This window comes from Moschus berezovskii, chromosome 18 (assembly GCF_049115385.1).
Source record: "Moschus berezovskii isolate FMDL1 chromosome 18, NW_MosBer_1.0, whole genome shotgun sequence".
Classification (NCBI taxonomy): domain Eukaryota; kingdom Metazoa; phylum Chordata; class Mammalia; order Artiodactyla; family Moschidae; genus Moschus; species Moschus berezovskii.
Window position 1 is genome coordinate 10,824,668 of NC_142477.1, and position 21,961 is coordinate 10,846,628.

Consider the following 21,961-nt stretch of genomic DNA (forward strand, 5'->3'; position numbering starts at 1 on the left):
GCTGACCGGCTGTGTGCCCAGGCCACCACCAAGTCCCCGGCTGTGGGCCTGCACGGTGACTGTGCCCAGAGGCAGAGTGTCTCTTGAGGCAGAAGTTTCCCTGACCCTCGCCCAGGGTGCCCTTTGTGGTCTCACCTTGAAGGTGGCACCTGCGTAGTTCGTATGTCCACAGCTTCCGATGAGCTGGCGAGTGACCGCCTCTCACATCCGCTGTCCCCCGAGCCTCTCCCACACCCATCAGCCCTGACTCCTAAAATTAGACGTCCATTCGCACAATGGTTCCAGTGACTCTGTTTTTCTGACAGAATGCTGACTCACCAGCGAGAAGAAGAGGGTTGAAAGAGCCTGGGAAGTTATTTGCATTGTGAGATTATACACTTCAGAATGAATTTGTAACTGTAATGACTTTTCATTAACAACAGAGCTTTAAAAAAAAGGCACCAACTATTTAGAAATACAAAAATAGGCTGATTAAAAACACAACTTTAAGCAATATAAATATGAAAGCAGTGATGTTTTGCTAGAAAGATGCAAATAACTCAAATGGATTTGATGAGAATTAGAAAACCAGGAAAGAACTCTTGAAATATTAAAAGTTATCAAAAATCTGTCAATAACATTGCATGATAATTTTACAAATCATTATCCTGAAATCTTTAAGGAGCCAGTGTCACCGTATTTAAATCACATGAGTCTCACAGATGTCGAAAATTTAATAAAATATTAACATCTTTTGTTTAGTGGTCTATTCTAATAATAATCCACTAGGTCTATGTATATTTTATTGCTGAAATGTAAGCATGATTTAACATAAATGAAGCTGTTCTATAATTCTTGAATGAATAAATAGGTCAAAGTAGAAAGGCTTTGTGATCTTTTGATAAACATCAAAAAGGTGTTTGATAACATTCATTTCTAAATTTTTTAAAAAAGCTTCTAGAACTAGAAATAGAATACCATTTTCTTAAAAATCTAACAACTTATTGGAAATAAGCAGGTAAAGTATATTTAGCAATGAAAAATATGGCACTCCCATTAAAATAAAAAATAAGAAAAGTGCCTACAATCCCTGGCATGGTTAATCACTGATTTGAAAATTTTAGACAATGAAGAAAGGTGAAAAAACCATGACGCTGCATAATGCAAAGTAGGAGACAATACTTTCTGTTTTAACAGGTAATTTGATTGTCTGCCTGAAAAGCCCAAGGAAATCGACTTATAAAAATATTTTAATTAACAACAAACTCAAATTGAGTGGTTGATTAGCAATACAAAGATCAATAACTTTGTGACATAGCAGCAATAGCAGTAAACTTAAAAAACCATCACATAATTTCAATTGAAAAATAAAGATACTAGCAAGAAACATAAAAGTGCAAGGACTTCCCTAGTGGTCCAGTGGCTAAGACTCTATGCTCCCAATGCAAGAGGCCTGGGTTCAATCCCTGGTCAGGGAACTAGATCTCACATCACAACTTAGACTTCAAATGCTGCAACTAAGAGCCGGTGCAGTCAAATAAACAAATATTTAAAAAATAAATAAACAAATGTTCAGGAAGTTTCCTGTTGGTCCAGTGGTTAGCACTTTCACTGCCATGGCCTGGGTTCAGTCCCTGACCAGAGAACTAAGATTTTGCAAGCCACATAGCTGGAAAAAAAAAAAGTGCAGAGTCACTGTGAAGTCACTATTAGCACTTTACTTGAAGACATGAAGTTCTTGAATAAGTGAATAGACATAACATTCTTCTGGGTAGAAAGATTTAGATTAATTCTTGTATATAATACAATTTAGTCCAATTAGTTTATAAGATCTAAAAATGTAATATAATTTAATATATTTAAATTTATGGAATCCTATTGGGTCTTTCTTGACCTAGACAAAATTATTCTAAGATTTACCTGGAACAATAAATACCTTTATTGAAATATACAAGATAATTTGTTTCTTGTAAAGTAACTTAACATTTAGGAGAGGAATCCCCCCACACACCTTATAGGACATTAAACATGCCAATTTACAATCTAATAATTAAAATGGTATTTTTCTGGTTGAAGAATGGACAGAGTAATGAACAGAACAGAAAGAAACGAAACATACATCACAATAGTCAGAGAAATATTGGACTGGATGGCTAATTATTTGGAAAAAGTAAATCAGATTTCCTATCTCACAGTTTACGCACAGTCTAGTCAAATGCATTAAGCTTTTTGTTTTTTAATTTGACTGCATCAGGTCTTAGCTTCTGCACGGGGGCTCAGCAGTTGTGGAGCAGGGGCTCTGTTGCCCCTCAGCACGTGAGATCTTAGTTTTCAGATCAGGGAGGGAACTTGCATCGCCAGCAATGGAAGGCAGAGTCTCAACCACTGGACCACCAGGGAAGTCCCAAAATGCATTGTTTTAAATTTGAGATATAAACGCATATATTTATTTCCACCATAGATGCATACTATAAAGCAGACATATATGGAGGAAATAAACACATGTATTCAACTGGTTGAGGGACGTCTAAGTGTGACTCACAGTCAGAAAAAAGTATTCTATGAATAGTTCATGCCTTCACTGTGGTTGATTATTACTCTCAAAATATTATACTAACCCATTGAAATGTTGTTTCATGTTTCATGGTCCACCAGTTGAAAACAGTATACACGTTCTTCTCTGGAATTATTTTCTCAGACAACACAAAAATCACAAATGTAGAGGATATTTTCCAGTATTTGGGCCTAAGTTTACCATGAGTATTTTTTCTGCCATGAAAATACACATCACCTTTTAGACATTAGGAAACTGGGTCCTGAGTGGTCTCGACCTAAATTTAAACACATCTAGCTTTCAGAAATTTTAACTAGCAACCATAAGTGATGTGCCAGTGTGGGCAGTAATTGTTCACAGCTATTTTAAATGCTTGCATTCTGGAAATGCCTTTGCCTCCGAAGCATGTTTGTTTTGTTTTAGGTATTTTGCAAACAAGATGCTTTTGAAACAAAACTTTGTAACTCCCCTGGGGGGAGGGGAGTGTTTTGTCATTTTATTGTTTAGAAATGAAATGAATTCATCTGCCTGCTACTAGACAAGCCTTTGTTAAGTACTGATCTAACTGCAGGATTTCTGCATATATTTCCTATGACACTTCAAATTTCACAAACTCATTCTTAGAGGTTAGTGGTTAAGAAGCAAGGTGAGCTTCTCTCACCTCCCTCCAACAGCTGTGTGTCTGGTGGAAAACACATGCTGGGATTTGCGCCTCTAAAACAAGCCGGGTCCATTGTCCTGAGAGTCAGTTCTTTGGGAAACAAGTTAGCCAAGATCCCATTCGAACTGCATGATACAATGTTGGGTTTCATTATAAAGCACATTCAACCCATTCCAGTATTCTTGCCTGGAAAATCCCATGGACAGAGAAGTTCCCATGGTGAGTACAGTCCATGGGGTCGCAAGAGTTGGACACGACTTAGTGACTAAACCACCATTTCAAAAGGAAGGGAAGTAATTTTCAAAGTTTTTATTGAAGTTGATTTACAATGTGGTGTTAGTTTCCATACACAGCAAAGTGATTCAATTATATATACATATTCTTCAGATTCTTTCCCCTTATTGATGATTACAATATGTTGAGCAGAGTCCCCTCTGCTATACAGAAGGTCCTTGTTGGTTACCGGTTTTATATATAACAGCGTGTGTCTGTTAATCCCTATCTCCTAATTTACCCTCCCCCGTCTCCCCTTTGGTGACCATAAATCTGTCTGTGTGCCATGAGCCTCTCTCTGTTAGTTCCTTTTGATCTCTGCTGCTGTTGCTGTTCAGTCACTCAGTCGTGTCCCACTCTTTGTGACTCCGTGGACTGCAGCACGCCAGGGTTCCCCATACTACACTCTCTCCCGGAGCTCACTCAAACTCATGTCCATCGAGTCGGTGACGCCATCCAACCATCTCGTCCCCTTCTCCTCCCGCCTTCAATCTTTCCCAGCATCGGGGTCTTTTCCAATGTGTCGACTCTTTGCATCAGGTGGCCAAAGGATTGGAGCTTCAGCTTCAGCATCAGTCCTTCCAATGAATATTCAGGGTTGATTTTTTAAATCATTTTTCCTTGGGATTCCACATGTAGGCGATATCATTCCCTTCTGGAAGTGAATTTTAGGAATATTATTTGATTGAACCAAATATAAAGACAAAATAGATTGAACATCTCCTTTTGGGCTTCCCTGATAGCTCATTTGGTAAAGAATCCACCTGCAACGTAGGCGACCCTGGTTCTATCTCTGAGTCAGGAAGATCCCCTGGAGAAGGGATAGGCTACCCAGTCCAGTATTCTTGGGCTTCCCTTGTGGCTCAGCTGGTAAAGAATCTGCTGCAATGCAGGAGACCTGGGTTGGATCCATGGGTTGGGAAGATTCCCTGGAGAAGAGAAAGGCTACCCACTCCAGTATTCTGGCCTGGAGAATGCCATGGACTAGTCCATGGGGTCGCAAAGAGTCAGACATGACTAAGTGAATTTTATTTCACTTTTTCCTCTAAGTGACATTTTGCAGAACTTTTAGCACCAGATAATTCATGTTAGCAATTGTGTTAAATTCACTGAACACCACTTGACTGATCGGGTGACCTATTTCAATCTTATGGTTTTCACATTTTTGGTTCTGTTGCTCAGTCGTGTCTCTCTGTGACCGCATGGACTGTAGCCCACCAGGCTCCTCTTTCCACGGGATTCTCCAGGCAAGAATACTGCAGTGGGTTTCCATTTCCTTCTCCAGGGCATCTTCCCCAACCAGGGATCAAACCCACGTCTCCTATCAGTTTCTTGCATTGAGCGCAGATTCTTTACTGCGGAGCCAATGGGGAAGCCCTTTTACTTGTAAGGACTTCTGTTTTCAAACCAGCGTGGAAAAGTTTCTCTCTTGTCCCCTAAGTTGACAAGGGGATATTCTTCTGGATAGCGGCCAGCTCAGAGCCTGGCACCCTGGCGTGGGGTGGTTGCTTCTTTAATATTTACATATTCAAATGTGTTTCTTGTCTTCAGATTCCTTTTTCTGCTGCCTGCGGCAGGAGATGAACCATGTCTTGTCTGCTGCTTGTTTGAATCTTCTGTAATTCTTGTAAAAGATCTGGACCCAGTTGCCTTTAGGGACATTTCCTCCCCTGAGATGCTGCGTTATCTCTGGCCCCTGCGAGAAGGCCCTGTGCCCTTCCTGTCAATCAGGAAAAAGGGGAGGAGCCGCTGGAAACACGCCACACCCGCGTGCATTGAGCTCCTCCTGCCGGCCAGCCGCGGAGCTGGGGCCGGTGCAGGGCTCAGTGTCCCAGGAGTTAGTAAGACTCCTGCTGTGATGAATCCCGTGGTCCACCTGGATCACTGAGTAAAAGGGTCATAATCAAGTGATACCAGAGTTACCTCATTCCAGGCAACGGGAGAAGCCCACCGCTCCTTTTCAAAATCACTTGGGTGATGTTCAGAATGACTGTCAGTCTCCACCTCCCAGTTCCATCACGTTGTGGCCAGGAAAAAAGTCCTGCAAAGATTTTGGCTGCACCCGGGTCTGGGAGGTTCGGGTTACACTGGGAGAGGCAAAGACGAGGTTGAGAGAAACTTTCAGAGAATCGACAAACCCTGAACGCAGGTCAGAGACAAGAAAGCTGGCAGCTGGCTTGGCTCAGAGGCTGTAAGCAATGAACTCTGAGACCCTGGGCTCCAGCAAGTGGGGGAGTGGTTTGGGGGAAGGCTGGTCTGGAGATTGAGGTCCAGTAGGGAGGATCCTGAATGTCGGTTCTTTTATTCAGTGAACAACTGTGTACAGGACACCCTGTTGAGCTCTGCTGAAGGGTGGGAAGGTTGGCAGTCTCCCTGTCCCAGCCTGGAGCAAGAGACGGGGCTGTCACCAAGGTCACCTCACTCTGAGCTGACTCATTGTTCATGGCCCATTGTTGGTCCCATGGAGACTTTCTGCCCAGAACTTTTAGCACCTACGTTCAAGCCTTGACCGTTTGCTTATGTGGGCAGGACCTTTCCTGGGACCAAGGTAGGTGTTTGAACCCGAGCACCTCATTCTGACTTTCTGATGGGAGGAGTCACAAAGACGGTCCCTAAAGTGTTCCCTGCTGTCCATCCTGCACCCGTCACGTGGGAGGGACTTCACACAGGTTTGTGCAGTAATTGCATCATGAACGTGCAAGTGGATGGATTTATCTACAGAAGAATTGAGAAAGACGCAGCCATGAAGACAAAGCAAAACCTTCACTCTTTGAAGTGGTTTCTTATCTCCAGACATCCTGAGGTCAGAACATCCACCGGTCTCAAATATTTTTAAGATAAAAAGAAATGGACTTGTTAATGGCTGGTTTTAAACTTAGCCAGACTGAGGCGATACACAGCCCCTTTACTAGCCCAGAGCCTGCAAACCCCAGAAGCAGCCTGGACCACAGCGGCCTCGTCTGTGAGCGGGTGGACCACCGGTGAGACTCGGGACCTGCAAGGTAGCATCCTTCATCCAGAGGTGCTGCGGGTGCTGATTATTGGAGCATCGTTCCTCCTGGTTGTTCCCCGTCTTCTGTCAGAGGACCACCCATCACATCATTTCCCTCGGCCGTGGCTTCAGCCAGCAGAATGCGACTGTATGTAGCATAGCCACATCCCAGCAAACCCTGAGGGCCACCTGTGGCGTGGCTAGGCCTCCCTTCTCCCTTGCCGTGGGGCTGAGAGGTGCTGCTCCTCCCACGAGGGCCCCTGAATGGAGAAAGCATGATGTAGATAGTGCGGGGGCAGTGTTGCCTGTGTTATTCCTAGAAACCACTGAGATGGGGCATGGGTTGTTACTGCAGCATACATGAGCAAAGCTGACTACTGAAGCAATTTTAAAATTTAATTTAATTCAGTTTTTGGCTGTGCAGCTCGACTTGTGGGATCTTAGTACCCTGACCAGGGATTGAACCCTGGGCCCAGGCAGTGAGAGCTCAGGGTCCTAACCACTGGCCTGCTGGGGAGTTCTCTCGATTGGTATTTTAAACTGTTAAGCCACAGAGTAACCAAAGGAAGCGTGTGTTCGGCCAGTGTGCTCTTGGAAACCCAGTGCCCATGCCTTCCCCTGCAGGGGATGTGATCTCAGTGCTTCTGGCCTGCCTCTACTTCTGCCTCCTGCAAGGTGCCTGGGCCAGGATGGGCAAATGCAGCATGCAGAGCCCCCCAGGAGCACCCTGCTTCCAGCCCCTTCCTGTAGGGGGATTTGCTGACCCCACCCACTCAGAAGACTCTTGAGAGTCCCTTGGACTGCAAGGAGATCCAACCAGTCCATCCTAAAGGAGACCAGTCCTGAATATTCATTGGAAGGACTGATGATGAAGCTGAAACTCCAATACTTTGGCCACCTGATGCAAACAGCTGACTCACTGGAAAAGACCTTGATGCTGGGAAAGACTGAAGGCAGGAGGAGAAGGGGACAACAGAGGATGAGATGGCTGGATGGCATCACCGACTCGATGGACATGAGTTTGGGTAAACTCTGGGAGTTGGTGATGGACAGGGAGGCCTGGTGTGCTGTGATTCATGGGGTCGCAAAGAGTCAGACACGACTGAGCGACTGAACTGAACCCACTCCCTTAAAATGCCAAGTGAAAGTGAAAGCTTTCATCTTTTCTTTGCTGGTAGTAATACCCACACATTAATCTCAACCAGTGGTCTGTTAAGGAAGCACTGTAGCATCAGGTACTGGTTTGAAGCTTCAGAACCAGGTTCCCTCTCGATCACTCAGTCACTTCCAGGGGGCTGCCCTGTGCTTTGGAGAACATGACATCCTTGTGTTTCTCCCAACTACTGTTTTGTTTCTCCTCTGGCTGCTATTCATGCTGGGGGTCTCTAACCATTGCTGTGTGTGTGTCTGTGTGTGTGTGTGTGCATGCACACGTACTCCATCATGTCTGACTCTTTGCAACCCCATGGACAGGAGATAACAAGAGTGAACATAGACATTCTAGGAATCAGCGAACTAAAATGGACTGGAATGGGTGAATTTAACTCAGATGACCATTATATCTACTACTGTGGGCAGGAATCCTTTAGAAGAAATGGAGTAGTCATCATGGTCAACAAAAGAGTCCGAAGTGCAGTACTTGGATGCAATCTTAAAAATGACAGAATGATTTCTGTTCGTTTCCAAGGCAAACCATCCAATATTACAGTAATGCAGGCCTATGCCCCAACCAGTAATGCTGAAGAAGCCAAAGTTGAACGGTTCTATGAAGACCTACAAGACCTTTTAGAACTAACACCCAAAAAAGATGTCCTTTTCGTTATAGGGGACTGGAATGCAAAAGTAGGAAGTCAAGAAACACCTGGAGTAACTGGCAAATTTGGCCTTGGAGCATGAAATGAAGCAGGGCAAAGGCTAATAGAGTTTTGCCAAGAGAACGCACTGGCCATAGCAAACACCCTCTTCCAACAACACAAGAGAAGACTCTACACATGGACATCACCAGATGGTCAACACCAAAATCAGATTGATTATATTCTTTGCAGCCAAAGATGGAGAAGCTCTATATAGATAGCAAAAACAAGACCAGGAGCTGACTGTGGCTCAGATCATGAACTCCTTATTGCCAAATTCAGACTTCAATTGAAGAAAGTAGGGAAAACCACTAGACCATTCAGATATGACCTCAATCAAACCCCTTATGATTATACAGTGGAAGTAAGAAATAGATTTAAGGGTCTAGATCTGATAGAGTGCCTGATGAACTCTGGACGGAGGTTCGTGACATTGTACAGGAGACAGGGACCAAGACCATCCCCATGGAAAAGAAATGCAAAAGAGTGAAATGGCTGTCTGAGGAGGCCTTACAAATAGCTGTGAAAAGAAGAGAGGCGAAAAGCAAAGGAGAAAAGGAAAGATATAAGCATCTGAATGCAGAGTTCCAAAGAATAGCAAGGAGAGAAAAGAAAGCCTTCCTCAGCGATAAATGCAAAGAAATAGAGGAAAACAACAGAATAGGAAAAACAAGAGATCTTTTCAAGAAAATTAGAGATATCACGGGAAAATTTCATGCAAAGATGGGTTCGATAAAGGACAGAAATGGTATGGACCTAACAGAAGCAGAAGATATTAAGAAGAGGTGGCAAGAATACACAGAAGAACTGTACAAAAAAGATCACGATGGCATGATCACTCACCTGGAGCCAGACATCTTGGAATGTGAAGTCAAGTGGGCCTTAGAGAGCATCACTACGAACAAAGCTAGTGGAGGTGATGGAATTCCAATTGAGCTATTTCAAATCCTGAAAGATGATGCTGTGAAAGTGCTGCACTCAATATGCCAGCAAATTTGGGAAACTCAGCAGTGGCCACAGGACTGGAAAAGGTCAGTCTTCATTCCAATCCCAAAGAAAGGCAATGCCAAAGAATGCTCAAACTACCGCACAATTGCACTCATCTCACACGCTAGTGAAGTCATGCTCAAAATTCTCCGAGCCAGGCTTCAGCAATAGGTGAACTGTGAACTCCCAGATATAAAAGCAGGTTTTAGAAAAGGCAGAGGAACCAGAGATCAAATTGCCAACATCCGCTGGATCATGGAGAAAGCAAGAGAGTTCCAGAAAAACATCTATTTCTGCTTCATTGACTATGCCAAAGCTTTTGACTGTGTGGATCACAATAAACTGTTCTGAAAGAGATGGGAATACCAGACCACCTGACCTGCCTTTTGAGAAACCTGTATGCAGGTCAGGAAGCAACAGTTAGAACTGGACATGGAACAACAGACTGGTTCCAAATAGGAAAAGGAGTACATCAAGGTTGCATATTGTCACCCTGCTTATTTAACTTATATGCAGAGTACATCATGAGGAACGCTGGGCTGGAAGAAGCACAAGCTGGAATCAAGATTGCTGGGAGAAATATCAATAACCTCAGATATGCAGATGACACCACCCTTATGGCAGAAAGTGAAGAGGAACTAAAAAGCCTCTTGAGGAAAGTGAAAGAGGAGAGTGAAAAGGTTGGCTTGAAGCTCAACATTCAGAAAATGAAGATCATGGCATCTGGTCCCATCACTTCATGGGAAATAGTTGGGGAAACAGTGGAAGCAGTGTCAGACTTTATTTTTTGGGGCTCCAAAATCACTGCAGATGCTGATTGCAGCCAGGAAATTAAAAGATGCTTACTCCTTGGAAGGAAAGTTATGACCAACCTAGATAGCATATTAAAAGCAGAGACATTACTTTGCCAACAAAGGTCCATCTAGTCAAGGCTATGGTTTTTCCCGTGGTCATGTATGGATGTGCGAGTTGGACTGTGAAGAAAGCTGATCACTGAAGAATTGATGCTTTTGAACTGTGGTGTTGGAGAAGACTCTTGAGAGTCCCTTGGACTGCAAGGAGATCCAAACAGTTCATTCTAAAGGAGATCAATCCTGGGTGTTCATTGGAAGGACTGATGCTAAAACTGAAACTCCAATACTTTGGCCACCTCATGCATTGAGTTGACTCACTGGAAAAGACTCTGATGCTGGGAGGGATTGGGGGCGGGAGGAGACGGGGACAACAGAGAATGACATGGATGGATGGCGTCACCAACTCGATGGACATGAGTTTGAGTGAACTCCAGGAGCTGGTGATGGACAGGGAGGCCTGGCGTGCTGTGATTCATGGGGTCGCAAATAGTCGGTCACGACTGAGCGACTGAACTGAACTGGACTGGAGCCCACCAGGCTCCTCTGTCCATGAAATTTTCCAGGCAAGAATACTGGAGTGGGTGGCCATTTCCTTCCTCCAGGGGATCTTCCCAATCTAGGGATCGAACTCATGCCTCTTGCATCTCCCTGCATTAGCAGGTTATTTCTTTACCACTAGCGATACTTGGGACACCTGGCCTGGCTCAAATTCAGAAGGAAGGCAACGTGAGGATGAGGTCTTTTCTCCGCAAGCAGCCGATTTGGTGGACAAGGCCACCCTGGCCCATCTCCATCTGCCCTGTGGCTGCGCCGAATCCACTAGCAGTGTCTCCCCAGCAGGCCTCTGCGTCCAGCCTTGCCTCCAACTCCAGGGCTGCTTGGCTGGGCCTGCGAGGTCTCACTGTTGTGAGAAAAGAACCCACAGCTCTGTCAACTCGCTATTTTTAGGCCTGAGTGGACTTCAGCCAGTTCCCCAAGTGTAGTAATTACTCAGCTATTTTATTGAACAGAGCCTTGAAAAATGACAGCATACATCCTAACTCCACTCAGAAATTCAAACGGGTTGAAAAATGCCACGCAGTGGATTCATGCAGACAGTGACGAGTCTGCTTGTCCCGCGCTGTCAGGCTGGTCCCGTCCCCGTTTGTCTGTGCTGCTCACCGACTCCCACCCGGCTAAGCTCACCGCCAGCGCTCCATGCCAGCAGGGAAGGCTTCCCTCCCAGACGTGCCTCTCCAGACCAGTTCCTCGTCCAAATGCATCACTTCTGGGGCCAGCTGCCTCCTGGGTATCTCCCGGGATGTCAGGCCGGGACATTGCAAACCTAATGTTTCCAAAGGAGCTGCTTCCCGCTGCCCTATGTCTCCATCTGGGAGAGGAAGGCTCTCAGTTGCTCAGGGCACCACCCGGGGGTCCCTTTATTCTCCCCTCTGCCTCACTGCTCGGTCAATCCGAATGATTCTGCCTCCAGACTGCATCCGGGTCCCCCTCACCACCCACTGCCATGTTACCAGCACCCACATCTCTTTGGCGGGACAGCCATGGCCCCAGACTGGTCCCCTGTCTGGATCCCTCCCTCCTCCCAGTTCCCTTCCACTCAGGGCGATTCGTTGGGAATGTAGACTCTGCCTCCATCCCTGGGCTCAGAATCCTCTTGCCGTGGCCCATGAAGGGGTCACGTGTCTGTGGGTCTCGATGCCCCTCGTCTCTGGTCGTTTCATGTCACACACAGACGTTCTTCACCCAAGTGACGGTTCAGCAGCAACTGGAAATAGACGTGTTCCAGCCTACGCACCCATGGGCTCAGTTTGCACAACAGAACAAAACAGACTCCTAGAGGGTTTGTCTGGGGATGCAGATCTATTAGAGAAATACAAAAATAAATGAGTTCGTCAGACCTGCGGAGCAGTGAGCCATTCTCTTTCATCACCAGGGAAGCTGGAGCCTGACCAAGAGCGAAGAAACAGGAAGCGGGGCTGTTGACTGAGTCTTTCCACTGAGAGCATGAGAAAACTGGGAAACTGAGGGTGTGAACAAAATTCCAGCTTCTTTAAGAACCTCTGAGGGGCTTCCCTCGTGATCCAGGGGTTAAGAATCCGCCTTGCAATGCAGGGGAAGTGGGTTCACTCCCTGGTTGGGGAACAAGATCCCACATAGGGCAGAGCAGCTAAGGCTGGGTATCACGACTAGAGTCTGCGCGTTGCAGCAAAAAATCCTGCAGCAAGTAAGACCCAACACAGCCAAACAAATGCAATATTTTAAGAAGAACCTCTGAGAAATAACATCATGAATATACGTGTAGGACAGGTGCTCTGTGCCCGTCACTCTGGTAAGCACTCCACAGGTAGCGATTCATTTAATCTTCACACAGTCTTATGCATGTGTGTGCGTGCCAAGTCCCTTCAATCGTGTCCGACCGTAGGCCCCACAGTCAGGAAACAAACAGGAAAGTGATTGCAGAGTGAACTGGCTCCCGTAGGCCCTGTCCTTAACCAAAGAACTGATCTTGGTTTGAGAAATGTCTGTCCCAGTCAAGTGCTAAGGCCGAGGGAAGTTTCAGCAAACTCCTGAGACGAGAGCCTGGGGCCGTATACGTGGCACGGCTTCCTGTGCAGGGCAGTAGCTTACAGATGCCTCGGGCTGTGGAAGTAAGGTTTGGACCTGGCTGCAGGTGACCTCCGTCAGAGGGGGACCGAGCCTGGGGCTACAGGAATCGTCTGAGACTCTGGGGTGCAACGTGTAAACACTCGGGAAGAGCTTCTGGTTGTGGAGGCTTCTCCAGGGAGCGGGAGAAACGCCGAAGCCAAGGAGCCTCTGCAAGGCGAGAATGAGAGCAGCACTCGAGACTTCTCCTGTCCCACCGTCAGGCTGCTGGTTTACACTGGAGATTGACAGCGCTTGCCTCTGTGGCTCTCCTCTGAAGGGATGCAGAATCCGGCAGGTGGGGGCGACCGCTCAATGTTCTGCCGGGCTTTAACAGGAGTCCCTGGTCAGCGTGCCAGGTGGGGGCTCGCCCCGGGCTCCTCGCTGGAAGCTCCCGGCTCCTCCCTCTTCCCTTCCTACACATGGAATCAATTACAGGGCCGATGACCTTACCTCCAAAACATCCCATGGCAGCGTCAGCACTGTGTGTCTGCCAGACGCGTTTCCTTTCTGCTGGGCTCGTGGTTCGCCTACACTTTACAGACTCCCCGCATTAGGTGGGGCTGAAAGCCTGAATTCTGACCAGCGGGCTGCCCGCTGAAGGTGTGGGTCATGCCAGGCCCGACCCCAAACCTCCCGCAGGACCCATCATCCTGCTCCTTCCCTCCGCTGTGTGTCTTCGGCAGGGTAGCCTGCTGAGCCCAGGGAAGCCAGGACCCCTGGACGGGGTAGCCTGCACCCCTGAAGGACCTTCACCTGCCCTCCCTGCCCACACCCAGGCCCCATCAGGCCCAGCTGGACTCAAGTATGAATGGGAGACAAACTCACCAAAGGCCTGCCGCTGAGATCCGAGGGTGTTTCTTCCAGGAGTCAGAGCCCCTGACCTGACAAAGTTTCTCTTCAACTAAATTTTCCTTTGCAGACCTGACACCCTGCTCCTTACTGACTTCCCAGTGCTCTCCTCGGGCCATGGGTCCTCAGCCACTGTCACCAGCCTCATCCAGCCTTGTGCATAACAATTCCATCTCCTGAGGCACAGTGAAAGTGAAAGTCGCTCAGTCATGTCTGCCTCTTTGAGACCCCATGGACTATACAGTCCATCGAATTCTCCAGTGCAGAATACTGGAGTGGGTGGCCTTTCCCTTCTCCAGGGGATCTTCCCAACCCAGGGATCGATCCCAGGTCTCCCACATTGCAGGCAGATTCTTTACCAGCTGAGCCACAAGGGAAGCCCAAGAATACTGGAGTGGGTAGCCTATCCCTTCTCCAGTGGATCTTCCCAATCCAGGAATTGAACCAGGGTCTCCTGCATTGCAGGCAGATTCTTTACCAACTGATCTATCAGGGAAGACCCCTGAGGCAGAATGAGTCTCCTTAAACAACTCAGATCCTGTCACTACTCAGTGCGAATCTCTTCATGGGCGTCCGACTGTGTGTCAAGCGCCGCCGGGTGGAATACAGCCTTTCCAGGCTGGGCGTCGGTCTACGGTGCCAGGCTCGGGCGAGATTTCTGTGGCCACTCCTGGACCTGGAAGCGGGCAGTGTGGTGCTCGTGTCCTCAGGGATGTTTCTCTCCCCAGGCCTAGAACATCGTTCCTCTGCATGCATTTCCTGCGTCTCAGGTTAGAGGGGAAGGGACGTCTGGGGATGGCTGTGCTGCTGAAACATGGTGACCCCCCCCCCCCCGGAGGAGCCATGGATGGAGGGTCTTTGGTGACACTCACAGCAAAGGCGCTTGAGGACACAGATCCATCTCCACAGTTGTCACACTTCCCAGAAAAAGCCAGCCCTGAATTCAGCTGAGAGTTGACACCCGACAGACCGATTTACAGAAAACAGAGGAGACTTCCTTGGAGATCCAAGGGTTAAGACTACACGCTTCCACTGCAGGGAGCACGGTTTGATCCCTGTTTGGGGGACTAAGATCCTACATGCCACAGCCAAAAAGCAAAAATAAATCAATAAGTGGGGTCAAGATCCTAAAAAAGGGGAAAAAAAGAAAATAGAGCTGACAGCGAACATGTCAAGTGATACCACAGGGAGACGTGCCTGCAAAACAGACTGTGGGGCAAAGGAGCCACATTCTTCAACAAAAGATTGCCCCCCCCCGCCGCGACCCCTAAAAGAGAAAAAGATGAGAGAGAAATCACAGATTAAAAACCTGGGAATATTCAAACCAACCACTGCAATTATAGAGCTTATGGGGAAAAAACAACCAATTACAATTTTATAAGATAATCAGGTATCGATGATCCAGTAGTCATGTACAGATGTGAGAGTTGGTCCTTAAAGAAGGCTGAGGGCTGAAGCAATGATGCTTTTGAATTGCGGTGCTGGAGAAGACTCTTGAGAGGGCCCTGGACAGCAAAGAGATCAAACAAGTTAATCCTAGAGGAAATCAACCCTGAATATTCATTGGAAGGACTGATGCTGAAGCTTCAATATTTTGGCCACTTGATGGGAAGAGCCAACTCATTGGAAAATACCCTGATGCTGGGAAAGATTGAAGGCACAAGGAGAAGAGGGCGACAGAAGATGAGATGGTTAGAGAGCATCACTGACTCAATGGACATCAATTTGAGCAAACTCCGAGAGACAGCGGGACAGGGAAGCATGGCGTGCTGCAGTCCATGGGAGTCACAAAGAGTCGAACACAACTTAACAACAACAGATACTGGTTATGGATCAGATGTTTGACGATATTCAGTTCAGTTCAGCCGCTCAGTCGTGTCCGACTTTGAGACCCCATGAATCGCAGCACACCAGGCCTCCCTGTCCATCACCAACTCCCGGAGTTCACCCAAGCTCATATGCATTGAGTCAGTGATGACATCCAGTCATCTCATCCTCTGTCGTCCCCTTCTCCTCCCGCCCCCAATCCTTCCCAGCATCAGGGTCTTTTCCAATGAGTCAACTCGTCGCATGAGGTGGCCAAAGTATTGGAGTTTCAGCTTTAGCATCAGTCCTTCCAATGAACACCCAGGACTGATCTCCTTTAGGATGGACTGGTTGGATCTCCTTGCAGTCCAAGGGACTCTCAAGAGTCTTCTCCAACACCGCAGTTCAAAAGCATCAATTCTTCGGCGATCAGCTTTCTTCACAGTCCAACTCTCACATCCATACATGACCACGGGAAAAACCATAGCCTTGACTAGATGGACCTTGGTTGGCAAAGTAATGTCTCTGCTTTTTAATATGCTGTCTAGGTTGGTCATAACTTTCCTTCCAAGGAGTAAGCATCTTTTAATTTCATGGCTGCAATCAGCATCCTCAGTGATTTTGGAGCCCAAAAAAATAAAGTCTGACACTGTTTCCACTGTTTCCCCATCTACTTCCCATGAAGTGATGGGACCAGATTAAGCAAACTTTTTCACTCTCCTCTTTCACTTTCATCAAGAGGATTTTGAGTTCCTCTTCACTTTCTGCCATAAGGGTGGTGTCATCTGCATATCTGAGGTTATTGATATTTCTCCCGGCAATCTTGATACCAGCTTGTGCTTCTTCCAGCCCAGCGTTTCTCATGATGTACTCTGCATATAAGTTAAATAAGCTGATGATATTAAGTAGGACATTATCATTAATACATTGATGTGATTAATACTATAGTTATGTTTTAAAACAAGAGTGCTTATAACTCAGAAATACATACTGAGATATTTACGGGTGAAATGATATCTTATCTGGGATTTGCTTCAACATATTTGGAAGGAGAGAAAGTGGGTAAGGATGTTAGTGGACACATGTGACCATGAGCTGATAATTACTGAATCTGGGTAATGAGTGTATAGGGTTTCATTATATACTTTCTTGCTACTGTTGTATAAATTTGAAAATGTCCATGATCACTTATTTTACAGAAATGCTCACCCCCCAAGGTTTACTCTTTTTTAAAAAATTTATTAAATTATAGTTGATTTACAATGATATGTTAATTTCTGCTATACAGCAAAGTGATTCAATTATACATATATATTCTGGATTTCCTTTAAATGGTGGCCCCAGTGCTTGAGACTTCCAAAAAGCTCAGCCGTCACCTTGGCAGGAACAGAGCTCTTTGAAGGCGACCTGTCTGCACGGACAAGAATGCCTGCGGCACAGCTCAGGTAGGTGGCTCTCGCCTTCTCTTTTGTCTCATCACGTTATTTGCTTCCCAGTGACCAGCGATTACCCACAAGCCACCAGTAGCCCACTGACTTTCCCTGTCTGGCTCTCTCCGTGTGGCAGCATTTTCTGAGTCACTTGCTGCTGTTGTTGCTCAGTTGCGTCTGACTCTTTGCGACCCCATGGACTGCAGCAACCGGGCTTCCCTGTCCTTTAGTATCTTCAGGAGTTTGCTCAAACTCACGTCCGTTGATTTGGTGATACTATCTAATCAGTTCATCCTCTTCACCCTCTTCTATTGCCTTCATTATTTCCCAGCATCAGGGTCCTCTTCCAATGAGTTGGGTCTTCATATCAGGTGGCCAAAGTATTGGAGCTTCAGCTTCAGAATCAGTCCTTCCAATGAATATTCAGGGTTGATTTCCTTGAGGATTGACTGGTTTGATCTCCTTTCTGTCCAAGGGACTCTCAAGAGTCTGCTCCAGCAACACAATTCAAAAAGATGCTTGCTCGTTGGAGGGAAGGCTATGACAAACTAGACATTATATTAAAATACAGAGACATCATTTTGCTGACAAAGGTCCATATAGTCAAAGACACGGTTTTTCCAGTAGTCATGTAGGGATGTGAGAACTGGATCATAAAGAATGGTGAGCATTGAAGAATTGTGAGCAATACTGAACACTTATTTTAAGCCACTGAGTTTGGGGGTGGTTTGTTACTCAGCAGTAGCTGACTAATACAAACACATGCACAGTCTGATTTTTGTCAGTTATTTATATCACCTATTCAGTTTCTTTGAGCAACTGAGTTAGGAACCTTGAATTAGATGGAGGTTTTCAAACTTTACTGTGCTTAAGAATTGTCCAGGGAGTTTACTTAAGATACTGATTCCTGGGCCTCACTTCTAGAAAGATTCAGTAGATTAAATGAGCCCCTGATATCTGCATTTTGACCAGGATGTCTGATTTTGGTACAGATCATTCACGAAACACACAATGGAAACCATTTGCTCACGAGAACACTAAAACTGTGATGTAATCACAAATATTACCTCTCCGTAATATCAGGAAAGAGAGAGAGTGGGTTTTGGCCAAAGAAGGGTAAATGCTTTGTCTGATAAGCGAAGAGACAGATGTCCCCCTTCCCGGAGTCTGAGACTGCATTTTGCTGTCAGTACTAGTTCTTTTTTTTAAAAAAAATTTATTTTTATTCAGCTGCATTGGGTCTCAGCTGCGTCACTCGGGACCTTTTGTTGCCACACATGGAGTCTCTCCATGGTCGTGTTGCATGGGCCTAGTTGCTCCAGGGCATATGGGATGTTAGTTCCCCAACCAAGGATGGAACCCAGGTCCCTTGCATTGCCAAGTGAATTCTTAACCACTGGACCACCAGGGAAGCCCCAGTATTGTTTCTTCATTTACATAAGGAAATGTTTCTTCTAAATCACATAAAAGGTTTATGATCAAATGCATAAATAACAAAATCTGGATATAATTATAAGAAGTTGACTGGTGGCTGAGGAATCAGGCTAAGAGGGATTAGCTAGAGGTAAACAGCAAAGAGGGAGTGGGAGGTCAAGGGTGCGTGGGTGGGAAGTTTAAAATGGGGAAAACAAGTAAACAATGACAAGTTGTTGGAAGCTCAGCAATGCGACTGCCTGCTTTCATTCCCATTGGGTCAGTGAGGTGACTACTGGTCATCCCACCAGTTCATTAAGGGCCCATCGTGTGCCAGACACAGTCCTGGAGCTGGCCCCCACCAGGAGAAAAGACAGATAAAAATTCTCCTTGTGAGGCTCACATTCCTATGGGGTGAGCGGACACAGATGATGAACGACGCAAAGAAAATTTATATCAGGTGACATAGTGGGTCGATTTGTGTTCCCTGCCCCCTCCCCCTCAAAAAAAGATTTGGTCAAGCTCTGCCCCTGGGTACCAGTAGCACGTGACCTTATTTGGAAATAGGGTCACCACAGAGGTAGTCAAGTTAAGATGAGGTCAAGTGTGAGTCCTAATCCAAGGTAAGTGGTGTCTTTATAAGATGGGAAAAGACACACAGAAAAAACTTCATGCAGTGCTGGAAGTGGACACTGGAGTGATGTACCCACAAGCCTGAGAACACCTAGAATTGCCGGCAACACCTAGGTGGCACAATGGTAAAGAATTCGTCTGCCAATGCAGGAGATGCAAGGGACAAGGCTTTGATTCCTGGGTTGGGAAGATCTCCTGGAGTAGGAAATGGCAACCTGTCTAGCATTCTTGTCTGGAAAATTCCATGGACAGATGAGCCTGGGGGGCTGCAGTCCTTGGGGATCGCAAAGAGTCAGATGCGACTGAGCACAGGCAGGCACACTTCAGAAGAGTAAGTTTCTCCCCCAGAGCCCCCCCCGAGAACGGCATGGCCCTGGCGACACCTTGATTTCTGACTTTTAGCCTCCAGGATTGTGAGAGAATGAATTTCCGTTGTTTCAAGCCATCTGGTTTGTGGTCTTTCGTTATGTGGTCAAGGAAACGAGTGGAGATAAATGCTAAGAAAAACAGAGCAAGGAAGGGAAAGAGAGGATGCTGAGGGTTAGGTCTGCAGTTTAAACAGAGCCACTTGGAAGTGCTCCCTAAGACCTGAGAGCGGGGAGGGACGTCTGCGGTAGAAGCATCCCAGGCAGATGGAACAGTAAGTGCAAAGGCCCTGGGGTTGGCAGTGTGTCCACTGCCTTGTGATTGAGTAGGCAAGGTGATCAGACAAGGCAGGGACTTGCAGGTCATAGTATGGCTAAGTGAGAAATAGAGCCCCCAGAGGGTCTGGAGCAGAAAAATGGCATGATTCTTATTTTTATTTAAAATCAACACTTTTCTCTTTTTTAAGGCTCACTCAGGTGGCTGTGGGGAGACAATGCTAAAGGCAAGAATGGGTTGGGGAAGGCCAGCTAGAAGGGACTGTTTAGGTTAAACCTATGGAAGCTTGGGGCTTCGCAGGTGGTACTAGCAGTAAAGACCTGCCCTGCCAACGCAGGCAGCACAGGAGATGCCCCTTTCATCCCTGGGTTGGGAAGATCCCTTGGAGGAGGAGGGCAGGGCAACCCACTCCAGTATTCTTGCCTGGAAAATCCCATGGACAGGGGGACAGAGGAAACTGGGGGGCTGTGGTCTATGGGGTCACACAGTCGGACACAAGTGAAGCGACTTAGCACGGCACATGGAAGTTTGAAGGGGCTGTGGGCGGAGGGTGGGGTGGATGGAGGCTTTTGGCTGTTTGGCAGGTGAAGCCTAGAGGGTGTATTGGCTCTGGAAAGAGGAGGCTGGGATGACTCCGAGGGCTTTGGCCTGAGTCACTGGAAGCAACGAGTTCCAGAGTAACAACTGACTTGTTTTGTGTGTTTTCTGTGGTTTAATTGGACATGTTCTAATCCTTGATCATAATTTCCACATGTACCATATACAGGTACTGAGCAATGTCTGAACAGAAATAGCCACTTTTATCAAGTAACATCACTTGAGGGAAGAAAAAACAAAACAAAGAAAACCTAACCAAAAGCCACGGACTTTTGGACTTTTTCATGTTGGTAGGAGGTTTCCAGTGTCAAGCGCTTAGCGCAGTCTACTCGTCTTAGATACCAACAAGGACGAGCCCATTTAAAATCCGCTTTGTTCCGAGAGGTTTGACGGGGAAGGCGTCCAGGCTGCGGCCTGGGAAGAAGGCGAACAGCCTGGCCCTGGCTCGGGCGGGGGGAAGTCGCCTGGCCCAGGAACGCCCTCCCCGGGTCGGGCCAGGCCCGGTGGGGCCGCCGGGGCCGGCAGGCAGTCTTAGCTCCCCGGGCACAAGCAGGCTCTGGACCTCACCGAACGTGTGCTGTCAGCGGTGTGTGCCAAGCACCTCCAGCGTCAGAGCCGGGCTCCGAGCACCCTCTGGACACGGGAAGGCACAGGCTGGGCAGAGTCGCTGATGAAGCCTGCGGAGCCCGGGCCAGCTTGAAAAACCCAGGCCCCCGCGGCCTGCTTCCCTGATGGGCAGCGCCGCCCGGCCGGCCTCGGGAAATCGCAGCACTGAGCTAAGCTGCCAGCTGGAGCTTCCTCTTTCGCGTAGAAAATCATTCTTAAAAGCGTAACAACAGCACACCGACGAACAAAATAAGCCCGTGAGGCGGGATGTGTATTTTCCTTTGGAAACGGAGTGGAGAGAGAAGCTGTGAATATTCAAAACTATTCCTGGTTAGTAAGATGGGGTATGAAAAATGTAGAACTCGCGTGAGTTTTTGAGTTCAGAGGCGAAGGCAGAGCACAACGCGAATGCGCTCTCGGCGTTGCAGTCACAACAGAAATTCAGAGTTACCACCTACTGCTTGCGTGAGGCTGAGAAAGGAATGAAAAAATCTCTTCGAGCCCGGATTTTTCTTCAACTCGGAAGTGAGGATAACAACGCCTACCTCGCAGGCGCGCTGACCTTAGCCCACCCGGGCAGCCCGTAGCGCTGTCTGCGTTGCTATACGATCCGTGCTTTATTACTACCTAGCTCTTTTTATGTCTCCTGAAATTTGGGCGGGGGGAATTAAAAGTATTTAATTATAATATTAAAAATTAAACAAAGCCCGTGAGGACACCAGCAGATGCGGGTGCCCCCCGCGCAGGGCGTGGGGCGGCTCCTTGGGAAGACGCCGGCGGGCACGCGGGCGGCGCTGACACCGGTGACCGCGGCGTGCCCGGCCGCCCGCGGGGCCCTGGTGGACGCGAGCGGGGCTTTGGGGCCTGTCCGTTCTGCCAGGGGCCGGGCAGCTCCCGACGTCCTGCCTGCGGGCCGGCCGGCGGAGGCCGAGGACGCGGACACGGCCCCCACAGGCGGCGCCGCGCGCGGGCTCCTGCGCATGCGCGGCCGCCGGGCGCCCAGCGCGCATGTCCACACGCCTCGGCCGGCGCGTGGTGGAGGGAGGTGCGGCCGGCGGATGCAGACGGGGCGAGGGCGGCGCATCGGCCCGCGGCTTCCCCCTCCGCCCCCGCCCCCGCCGCAGCCCCAGTCTGGCCGAGCAGGGCCCACGCGGCCGGCGCCCGCTCTTCCCAGCCCCGCCCCCGT

At 47.7% G+C, this 21,961-nt stretch overlaps 1 protein-coding gene across 1 annotated transcript in view; it reads left to right on the forward strand.

Annotated features, from left to right (window-relative positions):
* Positions 1-21,961, forward strand: part of LOC148774950 (uncharacterized) — a 52,440-nt gene that overhangs the window by 30,035 nt on the left and 444 nt on the right. Inside the window, exon 3 of the mRNA XM_088827581.1 lies at positions 16,799-21,959. Within this exon, the coding sequence (XP_088683707.1) occupies positions 21,501-21,959 (459 nt within the window). The 5' untranslated portion in view covers positions 16,799-21,500. The remainder of the gene's footprint in view (positions 1-16,798; positions 21,960-21,961) is intronic.